The sequence below is a fragment of the Oncorhynchus kisutch genome, linkage group LG16 (assembly GCF_002021735.2).
Source record: "Oncorhynchus kisutch isolate 150728-3 linkage group LG16, Okis_V2, whole genome shotgun sequence".
NCBI classification, from domain to species: Eukaryota; Metazoa; Chordata; class Actinopteri; order Salmoniformes; family Salmonidae; genus Oncorhynchus; species Oncorhynchus kisutch.
The window spans coordinates 10,504,102-10,522,245 of record NC_034189.2 but is presented as its reverse complement, the minus strand read 5'-3'; the positions used below and the strand labels follow the sequence as shown (position 1 = coordinate 10,522,245).

General features: G+C 43.5%; 1 protein-coding gene across 1 annotated transcript in view; it reads left to right on the top strand.

Moving 5' to 3' along the window:
* LOC109885681 (tumor necrosis factor ligand superfamily member 10) overlaps positions 1–18,144 on the top strand; it is a 54,687-nt gene that overhangs the window by 29,196 nt on the left and 7,347 nt on the right. Inside the window, exons 3-4 of the mRNA XM_031791778.1 lie at positions 13,211–13,247; positions 13,632–13,739. Of these exons, the coding sequence (XP_031647638.1) occupies positions 13,211–13,247; positions 13,632–13,739 (145 nt within the window). The remainder of the gene's footprint in view (positions 1–13,210; positions 13,248–13,631; positions 13,740–18,144) is intronic.

Below are 18,144 nucleotides of genomic sequence, written 5' to 3'. Positions count from 1 at the left end.
CTGCCGTCCCGGGCCAAGGTTTGCGTTCTGCCCGGTTTGGAGTCAGCCACATGTCTGGTGCACTTTGTGTCTTTTTAAAAAAAAGAGGGAGGAAATAAGACAAAAGAGAGAAAGAGTCTTGGAGTGGAGCGTGCAACGAGGTCTTGACCCATGACCTGTAAACAGAGGAGACTGGGAGAGGAAAATAAAGAGTCTTGGAGTGGAGCGTAAACCGGAAGCAGGACGATAGAGTTGTGGTCTGATTTGCCAAAGGGAGGGCGTTTCTGTTGGTGGAATAAAGTTGGCCCAGAATTTTAGCACCCCTTGCGGCGCAGGAGCATGTTGGCAGGAACATGTTGGCAGGAGCATGTTGGCAGGAGCATGTTGGCAGGAGCATGTTGGCAGGAGCATGTTGGCAGGAACATGTTGGCAGGAGCATGTTGGCCGGAGCATGTTGGCAGGAGCATGTTGGCAGGAACATGTTGGCAGGAACATGTTGGCAGGAGCATGTTGGCAGGAGCATGTTGGCAGGAACATGTTGGCAGGAGCATGTTGGCAGGAACATATTGGCAGGAACATGTTGGCAGGAACATATTGGCAGGAGCATGTTGGCAGGAACATGTTGGCAGGAACATGTTGGCAGGAACATGTTGGCAGGAACATGTTGGCAGGAACATGTTGGCAGGAACATGTTGGCAGGAGCATGTTGGCAGGAGCATGTTGGCAGGAACATGTTGGCAGAAACATGTTGGCAGGAACATGTTGGCAGGAGCATGTTGGCAGAAACATATTGGCAGGAGCATGTTGGCAGAAACATATTGGCAGGAATATGTTGGCAGGAATATGTTGGCAGGAACATGTTGGCAGGAACATGTTGGCAGGAGCATGTTGGCAGGAACATGTTGGCAGAAGTGATGTAGAATGGTGTTAAGTCTCCCTGTGTTAAAGTCTCCCTGTGTTAAAGTCTCCATGTGTTAAAGTCTCCCTGTGTTAAAGTCTCCCTGTGTTAAGTCTCCCTGTGTTAAGTCTCCCTGTGTTAAAGTCTCCCTGTGTTAAAGTCTCCCTGTGTTAAAGTCTCCCTGTTTGTTTATGGTCCCATACAGCCTTGAGTGCCAAAGTAGTGTTGGCTCGTGGTGGGGTGTAGACAGCGCATTATGGATGAGAACTCTCTTGGTAGATAAAGGTATGCAGGTGAGCAAAAGATTCAGTTTTCCTTCACACTGAAAGCTGCGAGTGGTTGTTTATGAGGAAGCACTCCACTCTGCCTTCGGACTTGCACGAGGCCGCTGTCGTTCAAATCATGACGCTGCACGGAGAAACCACTGAGTTCTAAATCCATAGATTCAGACAGCCACGCTTTTATCTAAAGCATATAATATGGCAGCTAATCAAGTCTCTCTGATATGAGACTCTCCAACGAAGATCATCTGTCTTATTCGTGAGTGACTGGACATGTGGTTTTATTCATCCCACATAGCAATACAAACTACCCATTGTGAAGTCTGACTGCTGGACAGATAAACACACGCACGCTCGCACGCACACACACACACACACACACACGCACACGCACACGCACACACACACACACACACACACGCACGCTCGCACGCACACACACACACGCACGCACGCACGCACGCACGCACGCGCACACACACACACACACACACACACACACACACACACACACACACACACACACACACACACACACACACACACACACACACACACACACATACACACACACACACACACACACACACGCACGCACGCACACACACACACACACACACACACACACACACATACACACACACACACACGCACACACACACACGCACGCACGCACGCGCACACACACATACACACACACAGGCTGCTGGACAAGCCAACGAATGTCTGCCAATGTGATATAACTCATAACGATGAGTAATTTAGGAGACTTGTCAGTTTCTTAGGACATACCTCACACAACTACAAACAATGGAGGATAGGATGTAAGATAGTTCCCCAAGTAAGAAGGAAAAAACTCTCGATAGATTGAATTCAGACTTGACAATGCCAATCTGTTTGAAGTTTAAAGTTTAAACGTATCACTACATACATACTCACAGCTATACTCGCGGCTATACTCGCAGCTATACTCGCAGCTATACTCGCAGCTATACTCTCAGCTATACTCTATACTCACAGCTATACCCGCAGCTATACTCGCAGCTATACTCGCAGCTATACTCGCAGCTATACTCACAGCAATACTCACAGGGTTTTCAGTCAAATGAAGCCAACCGATCAAAGCTACTGGTTGAACAAAAGTTTAAATCCTTAAGGTCCTTTAGTTATCTGTTTCGGTGATATTAATGTAGGCAGTGGAGGTACCAGACAGGTCAGTTATCTACCTACTGTAGACAGTGGAGGGACCAGACATGGTAGTTATCTACCTACTGTAGACAGTGGAGGGACCAGACAGGTCAGTTATCTACCTACTGTAGGCAGTGGAGGGACCAGACATTTCAGTTATCTACCTACTGTAGACAGTGGAGGGACCAGACATTTCAGTTATCTACCTACTGTAGACAGTGGAGGCACCAGACAGGTCAGTTATCTACCTACTGTAGACAGTGGAGGGACCAGACATGGTAGTTATCTACCTACTGTAGACAGTGGAGGCACCAGACATGGTAGTTATCTACCTACTGTAGACAGTGGAGGGACCAGACAGGTCAGTTATCTACCTACTGTAGACAGTGGAGGGACCAGACAGGTCAGTTATCTACCTACTGTAGACAGTGGAGGGACCAGACAGGTCAGTTATCTACCTACTGTAGACAGTGGAGGGACCAGACATTTCAGTTATCTACCTACTGTAGACAGTGGAGGGACCAGACATTTCAGTTATCTAACTACTGTAGACAGTGGAGGGACCAGACAGGTCAGTTATCTACCTACTGTAGACAGTGGAGGGACCAGACATGGTAGTTATCTACCTACTGTAGACAGTGGAGGTACCAGACAGGTCAGTTATCTACCTACTGTAGGCAGTGGAGGTACCAGACATGGTAGTTATCTACCTACTGTAGACAGTGGAGGTACCAGACAGGTCAGTTATCTACCTACTGTAGGCAGTGGAGGGACCAGACATTTCAGTTATCTACCTACTGTAGACAGTGGAGGGACCAGACATTTCAGTTATCTACCTACTGTAGACAGTGGAGGCACCAGACAGGTCAGTTATCTACCTACTGTAGACAGTGGAGGGACCAGACATTTCAGTTATCTACCTACTGTAGACAGTGGAGGGACCAGACATGGTAGTTATCTACCTACTGTAGACAGTGGAGGTACCAGACATGGTAGTTATCTACCTACTGTAGACAGTGGAGGGACCAGACATGGTAGTTATCTACCTACTCTAGACAGTGGAGGCACCAGACATGGTAGTTATCTACCTACTGTAGACAGTGGAGGGACCAGACAGGTCAGTTATCTACCTACTGTAGACAGTGGAGGGACCAGACAGGTCAGTTATCTACCTACTGTAGACAGTGGAGGGACCAGACATTTCAGTTATCTACCTACTGTAGACAGTGGAGGGACCAGACAGGTCAGTTATCTACCTACTGTAGACAGTGGAGGGACCAGACATGGTAGTTATCTACCTACTGTAGACAGTGGAGGTACCAGACAGGTCAGTTATCTACCTACTGTAGGCAGTGGAGGTACCAGACATGGTAGTTATCTACCTACTGTAGACAGTGGAGGTACCAGACAGGTCAGTTATCTACCTACTGTAGACAGTGGAGGGACCAGACATTTCAGTTATCTACCTACTGTAGACAGTGGAGGGACCAGACATTTCAGTTATCTACCTACTGTAGACAGTGGAGGGACCAGACATTTCAGTTATCTACCTACTGTAGACAGTGGAGGGACCAGATATTTCAGTTATCTACCTACTGTAGACAGTGGAGGGACCAGACATGTTAGTTATCTACCTACTGTAGACAGTGGAGGTACCAGACATGTTAGTTATCTACCTACTGTAGGCAGTGGAGGGACCAGACATGGTAGTTATCTACCTACTGTAGACAGTGGAGGGACCAGACATTTCAGTTATCTACCTACTGTAGACAGTGGAGGGACCAGACATTTCAGTTATCTACCTACTGTAGACAGTGGAGGGACCAGACATTTCAGTTATCTACCTACTGTAGACAGTGGAGGGACCAGACATTTCAGTTATCTACCTACTGTAGACAGTGGAGGGACCAGACATGTTAGTTATCTACCTACTGTAGGCAGTGGAGGTACCAGACATGTTAGTTATCTACCTACTGTAGACAGTGGAGGTACCAGACATTTCAGTTATCTACCTACTGTAGACAGTGGAGGGACCAGACATTTCAGTTATCTACCTACTGTAGACAGTGGAGGTACCAGACAGGTCAGTTATCTACCTACTGTAGACAGTGGAGGTACCAGACATTTCAGTTATCTACCTACTGTAGACAGTGGAGGTACCAGACATGGTAGTTATCTACCTACTGTAGACAGTGGAGGGACCAGACATTTCAGTTATCTACCTACTGTAGACAATGGAGGTACCAGACATTTCAGTTATCTACCTACTGTAGACAGTGGAGGGACCAGACATTTCAGTTATCTACCTACTGTAGACAGTGGAGGTACCAGACATGGTAGTTATCTACCTACTGTAGACAGTGGAGGGACCAGACATTTCAGTTATCTACCTACTGTAGACAATGGAGGTACCAGACATTTCAGTTATCTACCTACTGTAGACAGTGGAGGGACCAGACATTTCAGTTATCTACCTACTGTAGGCAGTGGAGGTACCAGACATGGTAGTTATCTACCTACTGTAGACAGTAGAGGGACCAGACATTTCAGTTATCTACCTACTGTAGACAGTGGAGGGACCAGACATTTCAGTTATCTACCTACTGTAGGCAGTGGAGGTACCAGACATGGTAGTTATCTACCTACTGTAGGCAGTGGAGGTACCAGACATGGTAGTTATCTACCTACTGTAGACAGTGGAGGGACCAGACATTGCAGTTATCTACCTACTGTAGACAGTGGAGGGACCAGACATGGTAGTTATCTACCTACTGTAGACAGTGGAGGGACCAGACATTGCAGTTATCTACCTACTGTAGACAGTGGAGGGACCAGACATTTCAGTTATCTACCTACTGTAGGCAGTGGAGGTACCAGACATGGTAGTTATCTACCTACTGTAGACAGTGGAGGGACCAGACATTTCAGTTATCTACCTACTGTAGACAGTGGAGGGACCAGACATTTCAGTTATCTACCTACTGTAGGCAGTGGAGGTACCAGACATGGTAGTTATCTACCTACTGTAGACAGTGGAGGGACCAGACATTTCAGTTATCTACCTACTGTAGACAGTGGAGGGACCAGACATTGCTGTTATCTACCTACTGTAGACAGTGGAGGGACCAGACATTTCAGTTATCTACCTACTGTAGACAGTGGAGGTACCAGACATGGTAGTTATCTACCTACTGTAGACAGTGGAGGGACCAGACATTTCAGTTATCTACCTACTGTAGGCAGTGGAGGTACCAGACATGGTAGTTATCTACCTACTGTAGACAGTGGAGGGACCAGACATGGTAGTTATCTACCTACTGTAGACAGTGGAGGTACCAGACATGGTAGTTATCTACCTACTGTAGGCAGTGGAGGGACCAGACATTTCAGTTATCTACCTACTGTAGACAGTGGAGGGACCAGACATTGCAGTTATCTACCTACTGTAGACAGTGGAGGGACCAGACATTTCAGTTATCTACCTACTGTAGGCAGTGGAGGTACCAGACATGGTAGTTATCTACCTACTGTAGACAGTGGAGGGACCAGACATGGTAGTTATCTACCTACTGTAGACAGTGGAGGTACCAGACATGGTAGTTATCTACCTACTGTAGGCAGTGGAGGTACCAGACATGGTAGTTATCTACCTACTGTAGACAGTGGAGGCACCAGACATTTTTCACTGAGGTGTCTAAGGGGTAGCTTGGTCGTTGCATGGGGTGCTTATAATATATAGTGTACATGTAATAATAAACTTGGGGGGGGGGTGGGGGGGGCTATTGTAAAGAGAGCTTCAGCAGCATCATGTAGGAGAAGTATACAGAGGACTGGAAACTCCAGTACAGTGGTTATCATCATGAGACTGTCAGACAGGCATGGTATATATCTACGCCTGGGATCTGTGCTGCTCGACAGAGCGTTACACAGGCACACACATCCACGGAAAAAGTCCCCAATGAGGCGATGCCAATGTGTGTTTGTGACGCTGAGGTTGTAGAAATATAATTATATAGTTGGTCTCAGATCTTTGAGGCTGTGAATTATTCAATGTTTGTGTGTGAATATGGTCGTTTTCAGGCAGGTCGAATGGAAACTGTCACCAATCTATAAAAAACCAAACACTCTCTATTTGTTCTCCTTCGTTCTCTGTGATTAGTCAGTTGTGTGTCATAGACCTTTAATGCCAGATAAAGTGTCACATAGAAATGTGAGTTATAGATCTGTTATTCTCATTGAAAACAAGTCTAAGAAACGGTAGAACTGTTCTATGTGCTCTATTTCTATGCGTCCTGTTTTAAGTTTAGTTTTTGCGTTTTTTACTTTCAGTTTTGTACACCAGCTTCAAACAAGTGAAAATACAAACAAAAATAGCGGTTTAGATGGTACAAGGAGTCTCTACACTATACTTGCTTGTTATGTCATAAAAAAAATTGAATTTAGGAGAACCAAAAGGAATTTAGCAACCAAGAGATGTCGGAGCGATTTCTGCATTTCTTTAAATTAAATAATTCTAACTGAATTTCTGTGTCTAGTAGGTACAGTATAAGTTACTGAAAGAAAGACAGAGAGAAACAGTATCTTCTTGGTGTAAATGTTAGACTAGATAGGTTTCCCTCCCACTCTCAATGCCGTACAGTCAATCTCAGACCGTGTCCATTCTGTCTACTATATTTCTACCTCCGAAAGGAGGGTATAAGTTAATTATTAAATCATCACCACTGCTGAAAGACAGACAGAGATAAAGAGTAACTTCTTAAAGTAGATTAGACTCGAAAGTATTCCTGAACTCAATCCCAGACGGTATCTACTATGCCTAATATTAAATGTTGCTGAAAGAGAGAAACAGTAACTTCTTAAAGTAGATTTTAGACTAGATCTCACTCTCAATGCTGTACATTCTCAGACCGTGTCCATTCTGTCTACTATATTTCTACCTCCTAAAGGAGGCTGTCATTGTAAATAAGAATTTGTTCTTAACTGACTTGTCTTGTTAAATAGAGGATAAATAAAGGAAGGGTATAAATGAATGATTAAATCATCGGTCCTGCAGACAGAGAGACACAGTAACCTCATAAAGTAGATTAGATCTAGATCAGATTCCCTGTCCGTGTCATAAACACAGATATGTGTATCACTCAGACACGTCCTCTATTTCCAGCTGTCTTTTAAAGCTGCGTTCCACGATAGGCGCCACTGGACGCCCCAGGCTCATTTGATGTTGTTTTTGTTTGATTGACATGAATGTTCGGGGAGAAGAGGAGAAAAATCATACTCTTCCGGTCTATTGAAGTGACGTCGTTGTTGTTGTCGTATCGCAAACCGACGTGGCCGTTTCACCGCTGTAGATTCCAGCTTTAAAAGTATTCATTCATTATAGCGCCTGCTTATAGAACAGGGGGGGGGGGGGGGAATAAGTCACTTTAACTAGACTACGGGCTCTATTCAATCCGTACGCGGAAGTTCAGCTTTACAGCGTGATTTAAATTTAAAGGCAATGTTCCCGCTTTAGTGGAGACTGCGTTCACGCTTCAGTTTAGCAGAGCCATAATACTAGATAGGGTTCTGTGTCTGTATAGCCCTCAGACCATGTCCATTCTATCTATCATATTTCTATATCTGTCTCTTAAAGGAGGTATAAGTTACTTATTAATTATAAACTCTGCTGAAAGAACAGGGGGAACAGTAACTTCTTAGAGTAGATTATAGTAAGATAAGTTTCCCTTCTCATGCCATACAGAGCAAAAACTGGTCCAAACCTGCACCACACACACACACACACACACACACACACACACACACACACACACACACACACACACACACACACACACACACACACACACACACATATTATAGTATTGTATTTCCAGCCCCAGCTAAACTCCCAGAGTAGGAGTAATACTCCTTCATGTGCATACTTGTCTTTCCCTCTCCCTGTCCCCTCCTTCTTCACTCACTTTCCCAGTTAGTAACTGGGGCATGGATTCACTAAAAAACTATTTTGACGACAAGAAGCTTCATAAAAAGAAACCCACATAAAAATTCTTAAGAGAATTCTGAGGTGCATGCAAAGGACACATTTAGAAAACGTCTTATAAGAATGTTCATTAAATCCAGACTCCGTAATCTCTTTCTGAGATCAATGACCATATTCACAAAGCGTCTCAGACGAGGAGTGTTGCTGATCCAGGATCAGTTTAGGATTTAAGATCATAATGAATAACATAACATCCTACTTTGTATTGCTTTGGTTATTGGCCCAGAAGGCTTCTGCACAGAATCATCTTAAGAGTCGGGACCTTTGTTTCTCTGTTCTTTCTCTGCGGGGCTCTGTGTGTTTTACAAGGGCCTCTGTAGGAAGGGTGAAAGGTTGAAGACTTAGTCTGTTTGTTGTTGTTTGTGCAGCTGGGGGTGTTACTCTTATGGTTGTTATCAAATCTCTTAACTTTGACCTTCATCACATTTAGAACACGTCTTTTTGCTCTCAGCTATAAACCAAAACTGCAGTGTGAAAGTAAATGGTTTTCCTCATTGTAAGACATAAAATTAGACATACACTATAACAAGTATCACCTGACGGGCAACTTGAGACGTCAGAAATGTTAACTATGTCTTAGGTCAGTGTTGCTCTCAATGGTTCCATGGTTCGTTTACCGGGGGAAGTATTTCGGTGGCGCGAGACTGAGAGGCTTTGTCATGACCTCGAAGATGATTGCTTCCAGGTGGGCAAATTCCAGGAAACTCCCCACAGAACACACACTGAGTACACTACACCACACTACACACTGATTAAACCACACCACACTACACACTGATTACACTACACCACACTACACACTGATTACACCACCCTACACTAGACGCTGACTACACTACACCACACTACACACTGATTACACCACACTACACTAGACACTGAGTACACCACACTACACACTGATTACACCACACTAGACACTGAGTACACTACACCACACTACACACTGATTACACTACACCACACTACACACTGATTACACTACACCACACTACACACTGATTACACCACACTACACACTGAGTACACCACACTACACACTGAGTACACCACACTACACCACACTACACACTGATCACACTACACCACACTACACACTGAGTACACCACACTACACACTGAGTACACCACACTACACCACACTACACACTGATCACACTACACCACACTACACACTGAGTACACTACACCACACTACACACTGATTACACTACACCACACTACACACTGAGTACACTACACCACACTACACACTGAGTACACTACACCACACTACACACTGAGTAAACTACACCACACTACACACTGAGTACATTACACCACACTACACACTGAGTACACTACACCACACTACACACTGAGTACACTACACCACACTACACACTGAGTACACTACACTACACCACACTACATACTGAGTACACTACACCACACTGCACACTGATTACACTACACCACACTACACACTGATTACACCACACTACACACTGAGTACACCACACTACACACTGATTACACCACACTACACACTGAGTACACCACACTACACCACACTACACACTGATTACACTACACCACACTACACACTGAGTACACTACACCACACTACACACTGAGTACACTACACACTGAGTACACTACACCACACTACACACTGAGTACACTACACCACACTACACACTGAGTACACTACACCACACTACACACTGAGTACACTACACCACACTACACACTGAGTACACTACACTACACTACACACTGAGTACACTACACCACACTACACACTGAGTACACTACACTACACCACACTACACACTGAGTACACTACACTACACCACACTACACACTGAGTACACTACACTACACCACACTACACACCGAGTACACTACACACTGAGTACACCTCACTACACACTGAGTACACTACACTACACTACACACTGAGTACACCACACTACACTACACACTGAGTACACTACACTACACTACACACTGAGTACACCACACTACACACTGAGTACACTACACTACACACTGAGTACACTACACACTGAGTACACTACACTACACTACACACTGAGTACACTACACTACACTAGACACTGAGTACACTACACACTGAGTACACCACACTACACTACACACTGAATACACTACACTACACACTGAGTACACTACACTACACACTGAATACACTACACTACACCACATTACACTACACCACACTACACACAGTACACTACACTACACAAACTGAGTACACAAAACTAAACTACACACACTGAGTACACTACTCTGCTGCATACTGTGGTGAGTCTGAAACCCTCTGCTGAATACTTTACTTTATTTTCTCCATTGAAGCCATGTGCTGGCAATGTTCTGCTCTGAGGAGCAGTGGAACCTGGGGTTGAGGAGGGTAGCCTTGTGGCCTGGCTGGCTTTGCTTTGCTCAGCCAAGCGTTCAACCACTCAGTCTCTCTGTTTCTCTGCTTAGGCTCTCCCTAAGTCATACACGTGGGTGGGTGGACGCACATACACACTGAGCTCTTGGGTTGAGCAGCACGTTGGGTTGAGCAGCATGTTGGGTCGAGCAGCACGTTGGGTCGAGTAGCACGTTGGGTCGAGCAGCACGTTGGGTCGAGCAGCACGTTGGGTCGAGCAGTACGTTGGGTCGAGCAGCACGTTGGGTCGAGCAGCACGTTGGGTCGAGCAGCACGTTGGGTCAAGCAGCTGGCTCAGGGTATGGTGGAGGTTCGGAAGCAGAACACTGCCAAGAAACAGACCATCGATACGACTCAGCAAGGGGGTGGGGCAGACTAGCATGAGGAAGAACAGAGAGAGGTAGAGAGAGAGGTAGAGAGAGAGGTAGAGAGAGAGGTAGAGAGAGAGAGGTAAAGAGAGGTAGAGAGAGAGGTAGAGAGAGAGAGGTAGAGAGAGAGGTAGAGAGAGAGAGAGAGAGAGAGAGAGAGAGAGGTAGAGAGAAAGGTAGAGAGAGAGAGAGAGAGAGAGATTCATTGTGTTATGAGATGACAGCTTAACTTTCTAAGTGTTTTTAACTTGAGGAAGTCAAGACTACAGTACATGCCAGAGAAATGGTATCAGGGAGAAACTAAACTAGAGCATGTAACTGATAGGGATGATTATAGTGCTAGTGACGATGATGGTAGTGATGCTAATGGTGATGATGACGATAATGGTAGTGATGATGACGATAATGGTAGTGATGATGACGATGATGGTGGTGATGATGATGATGATGGTAGTGAGGATGATGGTAGTGATGGTGATGATGATGGTAGTAAGGATGATGATGATGGTAGTGATGACGGTAGTAATGATGATGATGATGGTAGTGATGATGGTAGTGATGATGATTATGATGATGGTAGTGATGATGATGATGATGGTAGTGATGATGCTAGTGATGATGGTGACAGTGATGGTGATGGTTGTGATGGTGATGATGATGATGATGATGATGATAGTGATGATGGTGACGGTGATGGTGATGATGATGATGGTAGTGGTGATGATGATGATGGTAGTGATGATGATGATGTTAGTGATGATGGTAGTGATGATGATGGTAGTGGTGGTGATGATGATGTTGATGGTAGTGATGATGATGATGGTTGTGATGGTGATGATGGTAGTGATGATGATGATGATGATGGTAGTGATGATGATGATGATGGTAGTGATGATGGTAGTGATGATGATGATGATGGTAGTGATGATGATGATGGTAGTGATGGTGATGATGGTAGTGATGGTGATGATGGTAGTGATGATGATGGTAATGATGGTAGTGATGGTGATGATGGTAATGATGGTAGTGATGGTGATGATGGTAGTGATGATGATGATGATGGTAGTGATGATGATGGTAGTGATGATGGTGACAGTGATGATGATGATGTTGGTAGTGATGATGATGGTAGTGATGATGATGATGATGATGGTAGTGATGATGTTGATGGTTGTGGTGATGATGATGGTAGTGATGATGATGGTTGTGGTGATGATGATGGTTGTGGTGATGATGATGGTAGTGATGATGATGGTAGTGATGATGATGATGGTAGTGATGATGATGATGGTAGTGATGATGATGGTTGTGGTGATGATGATGGTAGTGATGATGATGATGGTGACAGTGATGATGATGATGTTGGTAGTGATGATGATGGTAGTGATGATGATGATGATGGTGATGGTGATGATGGTAGTGATGATGATGATGGTAGTGATGATGGTGATGATAGTAGTGATGATGGTGATGATAGTAGTGATGATGGTGATGATAGTAGTGATGATGGTGATGATAGTAGTGATGATGGTGATGATGGTTGTGATGATGATGGTGATGATGGTTGTGGTGATGATGGTAGTGATGATGATGATGGTAGTGATGATGATGACGGTAGTGATGGTGATGATGATGGTAGTGATGGGGCTGATGGTAGTGATGATGATAGTGATGATGATGATGATAGTGATGATGATGATGATGGTAGTGATGATGGTAGTGATGATGGTGATGATGGTGGTAGTGATGATGATGGTAGTGGTGATGATGATGGTGATGATGGTAGTGATGATGGTGGTAGTGATGATGATGGTGGTAGTGATGATGGTGATGATGGTAGTGGTGATGATGGTGGTGATGATGATGATGGTAGTGATGGTAACGATGATGATGGTAGTGATGATGGTCGTGATGATTATGACGGTAGTGATGATGATTTTGACGATGATAGTGATGACGGTGTTGATGTCCATGAGCCAACTGTTTTCATGAGACATCTTTATGTTTATTTTACAGGTAACTGAGAACATAATCTCCAAGCAGACGTTTCAGGGTGAGTCAGTCTTTCAAATTGTCTATCTGCATGACCTTTGGTTGACAGTCGTATACAATGACAACATTTCAAACTCCACTGGTACACCTATCATACTGTACATGCATGACCTTTGGTTGACACTCATAAGCAATAACAACTCTGTACATACGTGACGATCCTGTATCATGATTTCGATATCGAAAGCAAAATGTTTGTCTTTACAAATACATACATGATGTACCTGCCTGACACGTGACCCTTGACTCTTAAAAACAATGACAACTCTAATGGTAGATATCATGGCTCTGAATCAAAAACATATTTTTTTTATGATGATGGTGATGAGGATGTTGATGGTGATGATAATGATATAATAATGACGGATTTCTCCGCCTCTATCAGAAGCGAGAACGTTACCTCGCACCTTCAACACTTCCGGGTCAAAGTTTGCGACCTCTGTGACCCAGCGTCCGTCAGCCCACCTGACCCTCAGAGACAGCAGTGCTCAAGGTGAGCAGAGTGTGTTTGTGAGAGAGAGAGAGAGAGAGAGAGAGAGAGAGACAGAGAGACAGAGAGATAGAAAGAAAGGATGAAAGAAAAAGAAAGAGAAAGAAAGAAAGAGAGATAGAAAGAGGGAGAGAAAGAAAGAAAGAAAGAAAGAAAGAAAGAAAGAAAGAAAGAAAGAAAGAAAAGGGGAGAGAAAGAAAGAGGGAGAGATAGAAAGAGAGATAGAAAGAGGGAGAGAAAGAGGGAGTGAAAGAGGGAGAGAAAGAAAGAAAGAAAAGGGGAGAGAAAGAAAGAGGGAGAGATAGAAAGAGAGATAGAAAGAGGGAGAGAAAGAAAGAAAGAAAGAGAGAGAGAAAGAAAGAGAGATAGAAAGAGAGATAGAAAGAGGGAGAGAAAGAGGGAGAGAAAGAAAGAAAGAAAGAAAGAAAGAAAGAAAGAAAAGGGGAGAGAAAGAAAGAGGGAGAGATAGAAAGAGAGAGGGAGAGAGATAGAAAGAGAGAACAGGTCAATCAAGATTCCAAAAAGATAATTCTTGTTTGTTGGCCAGAGGTCATTAAGCAGTGTTTATTATGAATATGTTTGTGTGTCTATCTGTACAGTGTGTGTGTGTGTGTGTGTGTCTCTGTGTGTGTACAGTATCAGTTTATTGTGTGTATACAGCAGGGCGTAGGCAGGTTTGACTAGTGTTATGATGTTATTACCATCAGCTCTCTCTCTCTCTCAATTTCAATTCAATTCAATTTGATTTATTGGCAAGATGTAACAATGTACATATTGCCAAAGCTTACTTTGGATATTTACAATATGAAAATAATAAGTTTCAAAATTGTCAACGGGACAATAGTAGCAACAATAACCAAGGGTCAAAATAACCATACCGTACGTCGCTCTCTCTCAGGCCACGGCCTCTGTTAGTCAAAACCCACTGGGCAAAAACTGGTTGAATCAACGTTGTTTCCACGTCATTTCAACAAACAAATGCAATGATAACGTTGAATCAAAGTGGAAAACTGACCAGATAAAAAATAAATAAAGTAATCAACCTAAATCCAGCCTAATGTTTTGTTACTTTTCACGTTGAATTCACGTTGAAATCACGTTAGTTGACAACTCAACCAGATGTAAATGAAAAGTAGACGTTGAACTGATGTCTGTACCCAGTGGGTAGTCAGTAGACAGGAAGCAAAGGACTCAATCATTCACCTGCTTTTCCCATAAGGAAATAACTGATCTGGGAAAGTTTCCGATATTGAAGATACTCCTGATCTCCTTGTGAGGCAGTAAGGAAGTTTATTCCAGGCCAGTTAAAAGACTATGACTGACATTACTGGAATCGTAGCTGTGAGAAAGAGGAAGGGGGACACACACACACACGCACGAATGTACACATGTGTCTTATGTCATCGCCTAACACTGTCCAGTAGGATTTTGTTCTTCAGAGATATAATCATCAGGTTTTATAGACAATAGTTGGGATATTAAATTACCCTTGTTAAACTGGATATGAAGAGAGAATACTGGGTATGAAGAGAGAATACTGGGTATGAAGAGAGAATACTGGATATGAAGAGAGAATACTGGATATGAAGAGAGAATACTGGATATGAAGAGAGAATACTGGATACAAAGAGAGAATACTGGATATGAAGAGAGAATACTGGATATGAAGAGAGAATACTGGATATGAAGAGAGAATACTGGATATGAAGAGAGAATACTGGATATGAAGAGAGAATACTGGATACGAAGAGAGAATACTGGATACGAAGAGAGAATACTGGGTATGAAGAGAGAATACTGGATATGAAGAGAGAATACTGGATGTGAAGAGAGAATACTGGGTATGAAGAGAGAATACTGGATGTGAAGAGAGAATACTGGGTATGAAGAGAGAATACTGGATATGAAGAGAGAATACTGGATATGAAGAGAGAATACTGGGTATGAAGAGAGAATACTGGGTATGAAGAGAGAATACTGGATATGAAGAGAGAATACTGGATACGAAGAGAGAATACTGGATAAGAAGAGAGAATACTGGGTACGAAGAGAGAATACTGGATACGAAGAGAGAATACTGGATGTGAAGAGAGAATACTGGATATGAAGAGAGAATACTGGATATGAAGAGAGAATACTGGATACGAAGAGAGAATACTGGATATGAAGAGAGAATACTGGGTATGAAGAGAGAATACTGGATACGAAGAGAGAATACTGGATACGAAGAGAGAATACTGGATATGAAGAGAGAATACTGGATACGAAAAGAGAATACTGGATACGAAGAGAGAATACTGGATACGAAGAGAGAATACTGGATACGAAGAGAGAATACTGGATACGAAAAGAGAATACTGGATACGAAGAGAGAAGTACTGGATACGAAGAGAGAATACTGGATACGAAGAGAGAATACTGGATACGAAGAGAGAATACTGGATATGAAGAGAGAATACTGGAATATGAAGAGAGAATACTGGATACGAAGAGAGAATACTGGATACGAAGAGAGAATACTGGATATGAAGAGAGAATACTGGATATGAAGAGAGAATACTGGATATGAAAGAGAGAATACTGGATACGAAGAGAGAATACTGGATATGAAGAGAGAATACTGGGTATGAAGAGAGAATACTGGGTACGAAGAGAGAATACTGGATACGAAGAGAGAATACTGGTTGTGAAGAGAGAATACTGGATATGAAGAGAGAATACTGGATATGAAGAGAGAATACTGGATACGAAGAGAGAATACTGGATGTGAAGAGAGAATACTGGTGGGGTATGAAGAGAGAATACTGGATATGAAAGAGAGAATACTGGATATGAAGAGAGAATACTGGATATGAAGAGAGAATACTGGATACGAAGAGAGAATACTGGATATGAAGAGAGAATACTGGATGTGAAGAGAGAATACTGGATACGAAGAGAGAATACTGGGTATGAAGAGAGAATACTGGATACGAAGAGAGAATACTGTATATGAAGAGAGAATACTGGATACGAAGAGAATACTGGATATATGAGAGAGAATACTGGATATGAAGAGAGAATACTGGATATAAAGAGAGAATACTGGGTATGAAGAGAGAATACTGGATATGAAGAGAGAATACTGGGTATGAAGAGAGAATACTGGATATGAAGAGAGAAGTACTGGGTATGAAGAGAGAATACTGGGTACGAAGAGAGAATACTGGATATGAAGAGAGAATACTGGATATGAAGAGAGAAGTACTGGGTATGAAGAGAGAATACTGGGTATGAAGAGAGAATACTGGATATGAAGAGAGAATAGAACATTCTGGAACTTCCACCAGAGGATATCTGCTCTTCGTGTGTGTGTGTGTGTGTGGGGGGTTTGTGTGTGTTTTTGTGTGTGTGTGTGGTTAAACTAATATGAACATTAGGAATCAGTTTGTTCAAATTAAAGACACATTTTCATCCTGAATGGTGCCCTATTCCTTATGTAGTGCACTACTTTTAACCAGGACCAATAGGCCTCTAGTCAAAAGTAGTGCACTACATTGGAAGTAGGGCGCCATTTGAGAAACATGCCCATGCTTATTTGATATTGATCTTCCTGCTGGAATGTGACTTTTCTGTTTGCTTAACCCTCCCGTGCTCCTTTATTTTCTACCTCTCCTTCCTTCTCTCCCTCCCTTCATTTTCTCATCTCTGTCTCTCCCTCCCTTCATTTTCTCATCTCTGTCTCTCCCTCCCTTCATTTTCTCATCTCTGTCTCTCCCTCCCTTCATTTTCTCATCTCTGTCTCTCCCTCCCTTCATTTTCTCATCTCTGTCTCTCCCTCCCTTCCTTTTCTCATCTCTGTCTCTCCCTCCCTTCATTTTCTCATCTCTGTCTCTACCTCCCTTCCTTTTCTCATCTCTGTCTCTCCCTCTCTTCCTTTTCTCATCTCTGTCTCTCCCTCCCTCCCTTTTCTCATCTGTCTCTCCCTCCCTTCCTTTTCTCATCTCTGTCTCTCCCTCCCTTCATTTTCTCATCTCTGTCTCTCCCTCCCTTCATTTTCTCATCTCTGTCTCTCCCTCCCTTCCTTTTCTCATCTCTGTCTCTCCCTCCCTTCCTTTTCTCATCTCTGTCTCTCCCTCCCTTCATTTTCTCATCTCTGTCTCTCCCTCCCTTCATTTTCTCATCTCTGTCTCTCCCTCCCTTCATTTTCTCATCTCTGTCTCTCCCTCCCTTCATTTTCTCGTCTCTGTCTCTCCCTCCCTTCATTTTCTCATCTCTGTCTCTCCCTCCCTTCATTTTCTCATCTCTGTCTCTCCCTCCCTTCCTTTTCTCATCTCTGTCTCTCCCTCCCTTCATTTTCTCATCTCTGTCTCTCCCTCCCTTCATTTTCTCATCTCTGTCTCTCCCTCCTTCTTTTCTCATCTCTGTC